Source organism: Strongylocentrotus purpuratus, unplaced genomic scaffold, assembly GCF_000002235.5.
Source record: "Strongylocentrotus purpuratus isolate Spur 01 unplaced genomic scaffold, Spur_5.0 spur5_scaffold_5, whole genome shotgun sequence".
In the NCBI taxonomy this organism is placed as follows: Eukaryota; Metazoa; Echinodermata; class Echinoidea; order Camarodonta; family Strongylocentrotidae; genus Strongylocentrotus; species Strongylocentrotus purpuratus.
The window spans coordinates 22,605,912-22,619,386 of NW_022145611.1; the positions used below are offsets into that span (position 1 = coordinate 22,605,912).

Genomic DNA, 13,475 nt, shown 5'->3' on the forward strand with positions numbered 1-13,475 from the left:
CAAAACACAAAAAGAATATAGCCCAAACTAAACTTAGTGATAAATGTCTTGTCTGTATGAGTGATGGAAGATTTGTGCAATTTTTGCAGACACTTTCAAATATTCCGGGGGGGGGGGGGGGGGGGGGGTGGGTGGTAGTAGATCATAATATTAGCAACATGTTAAAGCAGAATGTGAAGGCAAAGCCATATATAATAACAGATGCTTATTATTCATGGGATAATATATAATTTGAAATCTTTTTCATGTTGCATTTTGTCTGCCTTCCATTTTCATGTACCTTGTTTTTTTATAATGCTGGAATTGATATTAAGCGGATAGCATAGCTGGAGATAAGTCATAGCGAGGTTTGAAGATCTCTTCTTTTCAGAAAGTATAAATTTGGGTATGTTTTCAACCTGAATTCCCTTAATCTCATGCAGATTTTAGTCAGGTAATGTTCAGATAATATGTATGGATGTTTTCTGAGGTGAATGCCTTCAGGCAATATGCTCCTCATTAGAAATTCATGTGTCGACGAACTTGTGCAAATCATCCATATGAGTTTCAATAAAAAAAAAAAACCTTATTTGTATGAATTGTTTTGGTATCATATTGATCCAACTATAGATGTAAGGACAATAAGAGTGAAGTGGGAGTGAAATAAGAGATGTTTAGTCGACAGATATGAATTTTACACCTCTAGGGCCATTCGCCTTGCTGATCTTGATGTACTGTCTAAAAAAAATTGAGTGATCACGGACGTCACTCCTCTGGAGAGTGAAAATGTAGTGAAAATAGAGTGAACATTCACTCTTTTCTTCTTAGAGAGCACTCTAAAATCAATCGATTTTCACTCCTAAACAAGTGATTTTTTGTATTGTATTGTATTGGTTTATTGAGATAAAAATCATTGGACATGCAGCTAAAAGCTGAAATTGTTCAATTTACAGAGTAAAAAGTACATGGCATAACATTGCATTGATAACACATTAAAATATATAGAACACTTAACAAATATTGTGTATATTTAAATATGATTTACAGTTTCATTGATGATATAAAATTGTCATTCGTTTTACATGAGATAGAAAGTTGATAATTAACAATTTACAGGTTTATTGCAACAGTGATATGTAGGTGGGATAATATTTAGATGTTTATACAGATAGTCAGAACACTCAGCAAAACAAAACATAAAACTACTCACAATGATCACTGACGACAATACACCAGGACATACACGTTGGTTCGACTGAAAATCCAAAATGTTATTATAAATATCAACAAAAGTGTATGTTTAAGAGGAGCAGACAAAAAAGTATGGGCCAGCAGCATGACAGCGCCCTCTTGAACACGGACGTCACTCCCAAGAAAGTGAAAATAGTGTGAGAATTCACTCTTTTTTTTAAAGAGAGTACAGTTTTTGTTTTTGTTGTATAGTTTTAGAATTTTGTTTGCAGTATCATCCATAAAGCCATGTTATATTATTGATGATGAGTGGGGTCTATTCACTACATACCGGTATGGCTCTATATGATATTCACAAATGCTATATACTTGTCACATCTGTACAATTCTCATTATATAGTACATTATATAATCTTACATGTTACAACAGACTACTGTTCCATTACTGCCCATTCAGATCGAAATTCCATTTCATAACATGACGTCATTTAATTATGATGTATATATTTAAAGTTCAAGCAGCTTTGACAAAATAAAGTACCTACAAAATCAGGAGGAAAGGAGGATAGAATATTTTTACTATATACCCTCCAAACCAAGACAAGAGCTGGCCCAGCTAAAAGACATAATTTGAGGTTTTGTCTTGATTGTATTTGAGTTGAAGCAGTGATGATGATGATGTACTGTTACCATCCTCCTCCTACCGGTAGACTCTGAAGACCAGTCATTGAAGTATGCATTAATGCAATCTCAAGCAGTTGAAGAGTCAAGAGAGAGGGGTGAGAGGAGTGGTGGAGGTGGGTTCGGAGGTAAGAGAGGTAGAGAGAGAATAAATGAAGAGATTGAAATATATAGTTGGAGGGAGAGAGGGAGGGAGAGATAGAGAGGGGAGAGAGGGAGGGAGAGAGAGGGACGGAGGGAGGGAGAGAGAGGGAGGGAGGGAGGGAGGGAGGGAGGGAGGGAGAGAGAGACAGACAGACAGACAGAAAGAACAAGAGAGTATGTGCGAGATAAATTGACATCTATACTAAAAAAAAACTTATATACTTAGAGAGAAAGAGACAGGCAAACAGGAACAAAGACAGGTAGAGAGGAGGTACAGTAAATTAGGTAGCAATTTGGATATAAAGAAAAGAAGTAGAAACATTAAGAAAAGTTGTAAGTATAATGATAACTAGGGTACAAATGTCTGAATAGTGACATTTAGGGAGGAAGAGAAAGAAGGGGGAGAAAGAGGGAGATAGAGAGAAAGAGATGGGGAGCAAAAGATGGAGAGAGAGAGGGGAGAGAGAGAGAGAGAGAGAGAGAGAGATAGAGAGAGATATGGAGAGCGAGAGATGGAGAGAGAGAGAGATAGAGAGAGATGGAAAGAGAGAAGGAGAGGGAGGGAGAGAGAGAGATAGATAGATAGAAAGACAGAGAGAGAGAGAGAGAGAGGGAGAGAGAGAGAGATGGATGGATGTTGAGGGATTACAAGATAAAAAGATGCTTTGACTGAAGACCTATAGCTGAAAGAGACGGACCTTATAACCAAGGGAGAACTCTTTTGTGGGTTAAAACAGACGAGGACATGGGGGAGTGTTATGAGAGCGGTTGCAAGATGTCTCCCATGTCCTCTTCACTGTTTCCTCGCTCAGCGAATCCCAAGCTCCGCATCCCATCTTCCAGAGTTACCCTCATCCCGGGTAAGGAGGGAAGATGGAGGATGGGCCGGGAGATCCATTGGGAGCAGTTCTCCTAAATGCATTCTAAATGAAGGACCTTATGACTTGGTATCTGGCTTCCACATGGGACTTCTTCAATTGTAGGGTCAGATTTTGTATCTCTTTAATGCAGCATATTTAATTCATTGATAATCAGCATGGTATATGACTGTTACCTCTTTACAGCACCTAGGTATTCATTCCATATTTAAGAATTTTGTTCATATAACCTTGCCACTGAATGATGTATGATTTTTGAGAAATGTGTATTAGAGTCAATTATTTCCCACAGTGCGTAGTGGCACTTGACCTGTAATGTTTTAAGATGTTTTTAAGACATTACAATTTTGTATTGTTTACCAAATTCAAAATAATCAGAGAATGCAGATTGTATAAAACTATAAACACAAACATTAGACGGTCAACAGTCATGAATGGTTTGTTTTCAAAGTTTGAAAATGATTATTTAAGTTACTAGATTCCCTAGTTCCTTTACAATTGTAACCATGTCAAGAAATCATTTCTTTATTAATTTAAAATCCTTAACGTAGTGCTCTAGAGTTATTTAGACTTGATTTTAGATGTTGGAAGGCCTTATTAGTTTGAAATGTCCATATAGGCTTTTTAATTGTATTTATCGTGAAAGCGTTTAGGATGTCATTAGACTTTTAGAAAAATGCCAGGCACCACATACATTTTCAGGGTTAACACAAATGATCTCACAAGTTATAAAAAAGTTGCTAGATTCAAGTAAATCTATTTTGTGAATTCACATGACTAATAAAAACCACCCTTTTTAAAACAGAGAACAAATAGTTTTCTGTTTTGTTTTTGTGCAAAATGTTTTATTCAGAGTGTACTTCAATGAGATAAGACTTTGTGTAAATAGATGCTCTGTATAAAATCAGTATTACTTTATTTTTAGTAGAATTTACAACCGATGACAGTTCAAAGCTTTCACGTTCCATCCTGCGTTTCCATTTTCCTCTCTGATGCAGGATTGCTGCTATCAGGAAAGAGCGATCTCGGGATGCAGCTCGATCAAGGCGTGGCAAGGAGAACTACGAGTTCTACGAGCTAGCGAAGCTTCTCCCCCTTCCTGCGGCCATCACCAGCCAGCTGGACAAGGCATCGATCATCAGACTGACCATCGGCTATCTTCACATGAGGCACTTCTGTATTCAAGGAGACCCGCCTTGGCATAACTACCCAGAGAACATCTCAGCACCTACCAACTCATCCAGACACCTCTCAGTACTGCAAGGTAAGCACCAGAAGCAGAAATATAAGGATGGGTGTTAAGCACTTTTGACACCTGTTTCGTGCATCCAGTTATATGTTACACCTATGAAGTAAATATTAGAATAGAAGGGGATAAGTGTAAGAAGAGGGCAAACATACAGGTGCTTTAATTTATATACCAACTAAGGGTTGGGTGTTAGCGTAGGGTAGCACTTTTGACACCAGTTTCATGCATCCAGTTATTTGCTACACCTATGAAGTGGATATTAGAATAGAAGGGTGAGGGGGATAGGTGTAAGAAGAGGGCAAACATACAGGTGCTTTAATTTATATACCAACTAAGGGTTGGGTGTTAGCATAGGTTAGCACTTTTGAAACCAGTTTCATGCATCCAGTTATTTGTTACACCTGTGAAGTGAATATTAGAGTAGAAGGGTGAAGGGGATAGGTGTAAGAAGAGGGCAAACATACAGGTGCTTTCATTTATATACCAGTTCATGCATCTAGGTCTTTTGAAGACCGATGGGTGCTAGAAGGTGATACTGTTGGTAGAAAGGAAGTATAGAAAGTGTTGCTTGTAGTATCACCGGTTCCTTGCATCCAGTCCTTTTAAAATATATGAATACCGGTTCGGCATTGGAATGATTATTAGAAGGAAAATGTGGAGGAAGAGTGTTTTAGAGATGGGTAGGCATCTTGGTAAATATATGCATCACCCTTTTTCTACCAGTACAATCCATCCTGTTCTTTGGAAGACCTATGAGAAATGCAAAGTGAATATGCTTATTAGAATGAAAGGGTGAATTAAGAGGGCCGTTACAAGAAGAGGGGTATGATGGTAAAGGCGCACCACATTTTCTACCGATTCCATATCCAATACTTTTAAAAACTTACGAATACTCCAAGCTGAAATGATCATAAGAATGAAAGTGTGGAGGATGGGTGTTTTAGAGGGTGGTTTATATGATAAAGGTGCATCACTTATTTTCCACCAGTTCAATGCTCCTGGAGTTCTTTGAAAGAGCTATGAGTTATGAGAGATGAAATAATTTGTAGAATAGAATTGAGAAGGGGAATCGGTGTTAAAAAGGGGATAAAATTGTAAAGATGCCCTTTTTATTCATATTTTAAAAAGAATTCCTTGTATTTAAATTCTGTGCAATGCATATATCAGGTTTTGTTGATACCTTTGTTTTCTTGTAGGACGTTATACACATGTCCAGTCAGGAACCCATGCCATTGCAAGAGAAGTATATGAACATCACCTTGGAAGTCATATATTACAAGTAAGTATTATATATCACATATTAGTTATATATAATGTTGTACAGTCAAACCTGTCTGTAAAGACCACCCAAGGGAAACACAAAAAGTGGTCTTTGTAGACAGGTTCCTTTAGTACATGTTTCAATGATAAACCATTTTCAAGGGAAACTAAAAATGTGGTCTTTGTAAACAGGTGGTCACAAAGCAGGTTTGACTGTATATTATAATTTATATAGTAATACATTGAATATGATAACGTATATAGTTACATATTTTATATCACAAGTGATTAATTGTCACAATGAAATCTTGGTGTCTTTACTAGGAGGACGTTAAGAGGGCATAAATATCAAGCGTTAACCATATCTATAAAAAAAACTCCAGTAACACCTCTGAATAACATCTAAAGGTGAATTTAACAGCTCATCATATGTTTTCAAGGAATTTTCCCATATTTTATGCCTTGCCTCAATTTAATCTAAACAATGAAGAATACATTTAAGGATAATTGATTTGCAAGATAGCATTTGTTTGCCCTTGAATGGATTTATCTTGAAGTAGTTGGAAATATGATATATGAGTTTAGAATTTGTGTTGGCAGTGCCGCTTGCCAGATATATCTGAGAATTTTTGTTGTTGTCCGAACGGAAGTATGAACAATTTCATAGTGTCATATTATTTCTTGAATGATCTGGAAAATATCCAAATCTTTGAACAATAACAAGGTTTGATAGTTGATTTCAAGTGAATGTCATATTGTTTTATTTTTAAGTATTATGATTATTATTACCTTTTTATTCATCTAACATCTCTTTAGGTCACAATTAATCCAATAAAAACAACAGGGTATCAATGATTATGACTATTACTTTGCAATTGTGATGTATGAAACAGTAATGATGATCATGTTTACAACAGTCGTAACAATAATAATGGTTGTGATGAATGAGATGAAGCTGATATTACTGACTACCAATATGAATGAAGATGATCATTATGATGTCTGTTACCCATTATTCATCTAATATCTCTTTAGGTCACAGTTAATGCAATCTAAACAACAGGGTATCAATGATTATGATTATTACTTTGTAATCATAATGTAAGAAACAGTAATGATTATCATATCCACAATAGTCGTAATAATGATAGTGGTTATGATGAATGAGATGAAGCTGATATTTATTACTGGCTACAAATATGAATGAAGATGATCATTGTGATGTCTTTTGTGAAAGCAAACCATTTATAATAATGTCAGGCTGACTGAAGAGGCTACTTTCTCTTCTCCCCAATAATAGGATTTTCATTCTCATGGCGATGCTGCCAGCTTTCTATTGATCTCTCTACCTATGTAAGAGGAATGTATCTTGATCTGAATAAAACCAATATCAATGTAGTTGCCTTCAGGATCAGGAATGCAACATAAATCAGCTCTATAGATCATGTCTGAGTGAATGAACATTCAGTTGCATGATATATGTTATTGAGAGCTTTAGCTTTGGATCTATCACCCGTATGTTAGCTATTCATGATATTCTTCCTATTTCTGGTGAGAGTGTTATGTAAATTTTAAAGATAATTATAAGTGAAAAAAACTAGATATTTTTGGGGAATATGCTTACCCTTATGATATAAAGTTATAAAGATCAGAAGACTTCTTAATCAAGGGACAAGCCATAAGCAGCATGTTTATAGCATCTCATTTCATTATGATTCTAGGTGTATGATATATATGAGAAGATATTATATTTAATTTTCAGCACAAGTACATACTTGGCATAATATTTAACAACAAATAAAAAATATATTTGTTCAAGAGTCTTTTAGAAGTTTTATTTAGAATTCTTCCTTTCATTAATGACTTAACAAAAATACACTTGATATTTCATGTTGGCAAGATCATATTTCAAAATAATGGGGGAAAAAAGCGGTGGCAAATTGGGTGAACCTTTCTGTAACTTTTACAAGTGAAATCAAGTTTCCATCATTGTCTTTCAGGGATAGATGTTGAGTTTTTACTTTTTTTGACATCTTGCATCCTTTTGCAATATATGCATTGTGAATAAATGTATGTAAATACATGTACTTTATTTAGTACCACAGTGCATATTTTTGTTGTTGGGGGGAGGGGTATATATCTGAAGTTTCAGATTGATGAAATGTGTTTAATGAATATTTTTCCATTTTTCATTGCAGAGCTTAGATGGCTTTCTCTTTGCGTTATACAGAGATGGACGGTTTCTATACATCTCAGAGACAGTATCAATATATCTGGGACTCTCACAGGTGAGGATGTAAAACATTTTCATCAGAAAGAAGTAAAAATATAAAACATGAGGAATTTGAGATTAAAACAAAAAATCCATTGCTTTTAATACTTTTCTGGTTAGTGTCTACATAAATTTATCAAATGAGTTGTTCTTCCAAATCTTCCAAATCTTAATAACAGAGAAAGAAACACTTTTTTACCAATATTAGAAATTTGTTAATCTGAAAATGAATTAATGTGTACTTGCTTCAAGGAATTCATCCTGCTTGGATTGAATGATCAATATCTATCTAATAAGGCCAAACTTTACTGTTTATAAGTTATAAACTTAGGAACCCTGTTGAACTCTTGAGAACATCAGTGGTGCAATGAACAGGAAGTATGATATCCTGGTTAAAGACCATTTTATCTCCTTTTCAGTTTAGAATAGATCTTGATTGTATTCATATTCATATTTCTGGTCATAATGATAACAAATTATGAAATTATAGAATGCGAGAATGCCACTCAGAGGTATCTCTTAAACACTCCTACAAATTAGCATAACAATTTCAGTTATGAATTGTGTTTTTTTAAGGAGAGAAATCCCAGATTTTATTGTAATTTTTGTCAAACATTTTAGCAGAAATAAGTGATATGATGATCACATGTTTTCTGTGTTTCATTATTTTTTTGTAGTTGAATCCATGTATGGTCAATTATCAAGCCAATTAAAGTGCATCAGTGTTGTTTCAGAATGTGTATGCATATCAACAATATGCATTGATTATATACCGTAGCTGTATCTCTGTTAAATTAAGCCAGTGATGAAGTACATTACAAGTCATTATACTTAAATACAGATTTATCATCTGCTTATCTAAAATCTCTATCGGTATCCATTTCATGTTAATTTCATTTAATGCAGCTTGCTTGCTCAAAACCCAACTGATATTACTGCCCTCATATCAATGCTTGACCTCAAGTCAATTAATCATCCTTTCTTCCCCACCCTTTTCCCTATTCACTCAGTATAACAGTCAAATTGAATAATTGGCTTGGAATAGGTGTGAAAACTTTGCTAATTCACCCCGAGGGGGGTCATTGTACCCCTCTCCCACTTTCCCCTACCTGGTATTGGTGTTTCTTTACCTCCTGAGGGAGACCGTTGATAGGGATTAAACTGAATGACATCATAGTAAATAGGAGTGACCAGTGTAGTCTATCACTTATACTCTCACACTCTTTCCTGTGTAACATATTCATTTTTTTATTGGCATAAAAGGATACAAATAAATGAGATTAAAATTTGACCCAAGTACAGTAGAAAGATATTAAAATGAGAATTTGAATTTGTGCTAATGACATTTTTAGTGTGAATGTTAGTGAAATAATGACAATAACAGAGACAGACACATTGTTTATTGTTACATAAATCTTGTGGTACACAAATATTTATGGTCATATCATTTTTTTGATTTAACAGATGAGTTTTACCTTATAGAATGCAGTTTCATCTATAAAGCATAACTCTTGAGGAGTTTAAATAGTAAAACATGTGCATTTGATAGTATACAGTTGGTTTGGGAAAACCAGTTTGTGGAGAGTTTGTATTAATGCGTTAATATTAAAATTGATAGGGATTTTAAAAATCCATTATTGCAGTTCAGGCATTTAATTGACACATATTTTAAGATTTGAAATATGTAGATATAGTTCTTATTCAATGTATAGTTATAAAACATAAGTATAACAATTTGATTATGGCTATGTAGTTAATTTCTTGTTGTTAATATTTGAATTAATTGGAAAGCAAGGAGGAAAATACAATGTTCTAAATAAAGGAATATATAGACAAATCAAAGAACATTGAAATTTGTGAGGAGTTAAAAGGGGGAAAAAATGTATATCATGCCAAAAATGACTGAATAGAAGACCTTCTAATGTAGATGGTAGATTCAAATGTTATATAAAGAAAAAAGAAAGAAGATATAAGTCAAGCAAATCAGGCAAATTGATTTTGCTCATGTTCTAAGAATGTATGCTTGATGACATCTGCTTGCACTTTTATTCTCCAGACTCTCTCTGGAGTTGAGAACACTCAAACAGAAGGGCCAATCATTATTTCATCATTAGACCAGCTTTTAGACCATTATCATTGTAAACCTGAATCAGTGTTAAGCATTTATTTATGGTAATCATCATCCTCTGGTCAGGTTTGAAAAGACAGCTTTTTCTTGGCTTTCTTTGAAGGGTAAAATTGATCTCTTATTGGGATAAGAGAATGTCTTTGATGGGCTAGGTAATTTGAAGTTAATGATGTGGAGCTGATGCTACTTCAAATTCCATGAATCAAAACCCCATTACCACCACCCTACGGTTGCTAATAGGCGCTACGGTGCCACCCTCCAAAGGCAAATGTACCCTGGTTCTATGAGAGCGTTAGGCAGGAATATAATGAATTGATGCTTAATTAGTGTCATGGGCTCGGTGATGGGCGGGCCTGGTTTACTAGCAAGATGAGAATATTATGTGATTTAGATGATGTGAATGGTAGCTTGGGGAATAGGACGGGAGGGTGTTTGATGACGGGATAGCTTGTAGAGCAGGAAAGGTTAGGAGGATGGAAGGATGTGATCAAGAGGGGAAGCATATTCAATGAATTTTCTCACCTGTTTCCCAAGACTTTTGACGTCAAGGGAAAACTTGTTGGCGGCTGGTCTCTATGGAAGTATTAGAAGGAATGAAGATTGAGACTCAAGAAGAAATTTCATCTCAATTCCAACTTTTTATGTGTCAAGTAGGTCATTTAGATCTTTGATGCTGCGAATTGAAAAGCTAGTATTAAAGTAACATGATTGAATTTATTACAATTAAAATCCCACTACATTTTTATAATCTCATATCAAAGTACCATATCATTACTTTGTACATTTGTGATTGAGCATATTAACTTTTCTTTTGTAATTGAACTTAGAAACACATTAAGGTTTTTGAAAAATAGATGCTGAGAAAGGGAATGAGGTTATTCATTGAATTTATTTGTAATGGATAAATCTATGTAAATACTGAATAGTCATTTGAATGAAAGGATTTTTAAAGAATATGTCTTTCGAATTTGAATAGCTTGACTGCATTCATTTTGCAAACACTGAAAAACAGGTCAGGCTTTACTTTTCATTGTGGTGTTTAGTCTGAAAAGAGAGGAAGACATACTTTTGTATTCACCTGCCGTCATCATTGGCTACACTCCACTTGACATACATCTATGGGTTGTACCTCATCATGAAAACTAAAACCTTGATCCCCAAAGTATCCAGGATTCTTCACGCCCCACTGAAGTAGAGAAATCCTGCCCTCTTTAGACACCCCAAACCTTGTTCTGTTACAAAACAGTACACTTACTACCTACTCTCATCACACTTCTAGCTTCCACGGGCCAGAGGTGGGGCCAGAGGAGGGTCCATCTTTACACCTCTTTGAGGAGAAGTTGAATTCTGAAGCAAGTCTATCCTGTTAATCCTCCTGTAACCAAGAGAGAGCTGAAATATTCAGAGCTTTCCTGGTTCCTTCAGGGAGTCCAGAAAGTATCGTGACCTCATGTATATTCATCCAACTTGGAGGTTCTCTTGCACTTTTTTTGCACAAAGACTCTGCGAAGAAGCCTCAAGACTAGGTCGTTACAGTCTTAATGGGCCTAATGGAACGCCATCATCATACATCATCATCTTCACTTTCTTGAAGCTTCTTCTTTGTCCAGACCAGCCATCTCAATAATTCAGTTGCACTCATTTTCTTCAAAACCATCTTCCTTTTGTCTTGAGGAAAATTAGAAGTAGTTTGAGTTTGAGTGATAGATGTGGTTGTCCAGTGTAGCTCCAAACTGTTCATTGGTATTATGTTTTTAGGTTTTGACTTTACACCGTAACCCTCAGTGGAACCATTGCCATGCACATCAAAGCCAATCGGTCGGTTTCCTCCGTTAGTTTACTTTTTCTCTTGAGAATGTGTGAAGTGAGTCAATCAAGTCCTTACAATTCTTAATTTCCATTATTTAGCACTATGGTAGGAATAAATATTGATAATGCAGCCTTGAGAATTTTTAAAACTGCTGCACTTTTTGTACTTCAAGGTTAATATCTTCATGTAATATTTATGGGATATAGACTGTTATCATTCATCATTCCTTTATTAGCAGTTTTTGGTTCCATGTCATTTAGTAGCTTTGTAGGAGATAAAATAAACTTTTTGCACAAACAAAAGCTTTCTTGCTTGACAGAGACGTAACGTAGGGTTTACACTGTATGATAGTTAGGATATGAAAATGGAAATAAGGAAAGATATTGCACAATATGACCAATAAATGCACTAGTGAATACATGTATTGATGAGTAGGAAGGAGTCAACACAACGACCAAATTATAATGAAACCACACAAACATACTCCCTCATAATCTGAAATTTCTTTCAACAATAAGAGGTTTATCGTAGATCAAAATGTATACTTCACAGTTTGAATTCCATCCTGAAAACACCGAAGTAAAATAAGAGTGAAGTTAGGAAAGCATTATTAGATATTATGAATGGTAATAAGAGAACAATCAACACCTATGAATCTTTGCCGTGGATGTAGCCTCTGAACTGAATGTGATTTAATAGAGTCAAGCCCATTTCTGAAGGACTCTCGGAGACTGAGAAAAGTGATCTTGCGTCTAACCGCTGGGGGTAACTAGACCCTAAATGCTCACCTCCTAGGTGAAACTAATGAATAGAATTATCTCTGATGTATTCTGCGTTTCATTCTACAACTGTTTGACAGCTGACTTAAAAGTTCAGACGAATCTAAAAGGCAAATCATCCTGATCTCTTTTCTTTCTCCAGAGTCTGTATGTTCCAGTAGTATATTTGTCTGTTTTTGTCTAGTGCACTTCAACCTCTTAGTGAAATTTGTGTCTTCTTGACTGTCAATCATTGTTCTACTTCCATCTTCAACTATCTTGATTTCCATTTTCTTTCCTGTTTTTCTTTTCTTACAACATCTATATTTTCTCTCATTCTTTTTGCCTTTTGCTTTCTTTTTTCTGTCTCCTTTTGTCCGTTCTGTCTCACCTTCTCTTTGTGCTACTCTACATACTGACTACTCTCTCTCTCTCTTTTTTTTTTTTTTTTATCTCTTTCTCTCTTTCTTTCTCTTTCTCTCTTTCTTTCTCTCTCTCTCTTTCTTTCTCTCCATACCTACCTCTCTCTATCTCTGTATTTCTTGCTCCTTTTCTTTTCTCTCTCTTGATCTATCTATTTTCTTCTCCTTCTCTATCTTTCCCTGTCTCTGCCTCTCTCTTTCTCCATCTCCTTCTCATTAAAAATAAAGCACATTGAAAATTGTTCATCGTGTGCTGTTTGATTGTAACTTATTATCATTAGTATATATCTTTTGTCCTCATCCCACACCTCTATCCCCGCCTAAAGATTTCATCATTTAATATTTTATTTAATGACAGGTGGAGTTGATGGGTTGTTCTGTCTTTGACTATGTGCATCCTGGAGATCATGCAGAGTTAGCTGAGCAGCTTGGAATGAAGCTACCACCCAATAAGACATCTTCATCCTCACCATCCAGTACCAATGCTGATGGTAACTCTACTAGTGGTTCCGGTGCTGGTAGTCCTGCTGCTATAGGTCCATCAGCTATCCAAGGTGGGTATATACATTCAATCCTGCTTCAGTTACCACTAGGAAAGAAGGACCATGTTTTGGTTTCTCTTGATCAATGTTTGTCTCCCTTGGGTAGTCTTTATATGCAGGTTACACTGTAGTACCAATGAATCATATTTAGAACATCCCCT

The 13,475-nt window shown here is 35.4% G+C and overlaps 1 protein-coding gene across 1 annotated transcript in view; it reads left to right on the forward strand.

Moving 5' to 3' along the window:
• Window positions 1–3,864: 3,864 nt before the first annotated feature.
• LOC578593 (neuronal PAS domain-containing protein 3) overlaps window positions 3,865–13,475 on the forward strand; it is a 29,257-nt gene continuing 19,646 nt past the window's right edge. The window contains exons 1-4 of the mRNA XM_030999632.1: window positions 3,865–4,137; window positions 5,319–5,401; window positions 7,581–7,670; window positions 13,131–13,326. Of these exons, the coding sequence (XP_030855492.1) occupies window positions 4,038–4,137; window positions 5,319–5,401; window positions 7,581–7,670; window positions 13,131–13,326 (469 nt within the window). The 5' untranslated portion in view covers window positions 3,865–4,037. The remainder of the gene's footprint in view (window positions 4,138–5,318; window positions 5,402–7,580; window positions 7,671–13,130; window positions 13,327–13,475) is intronic.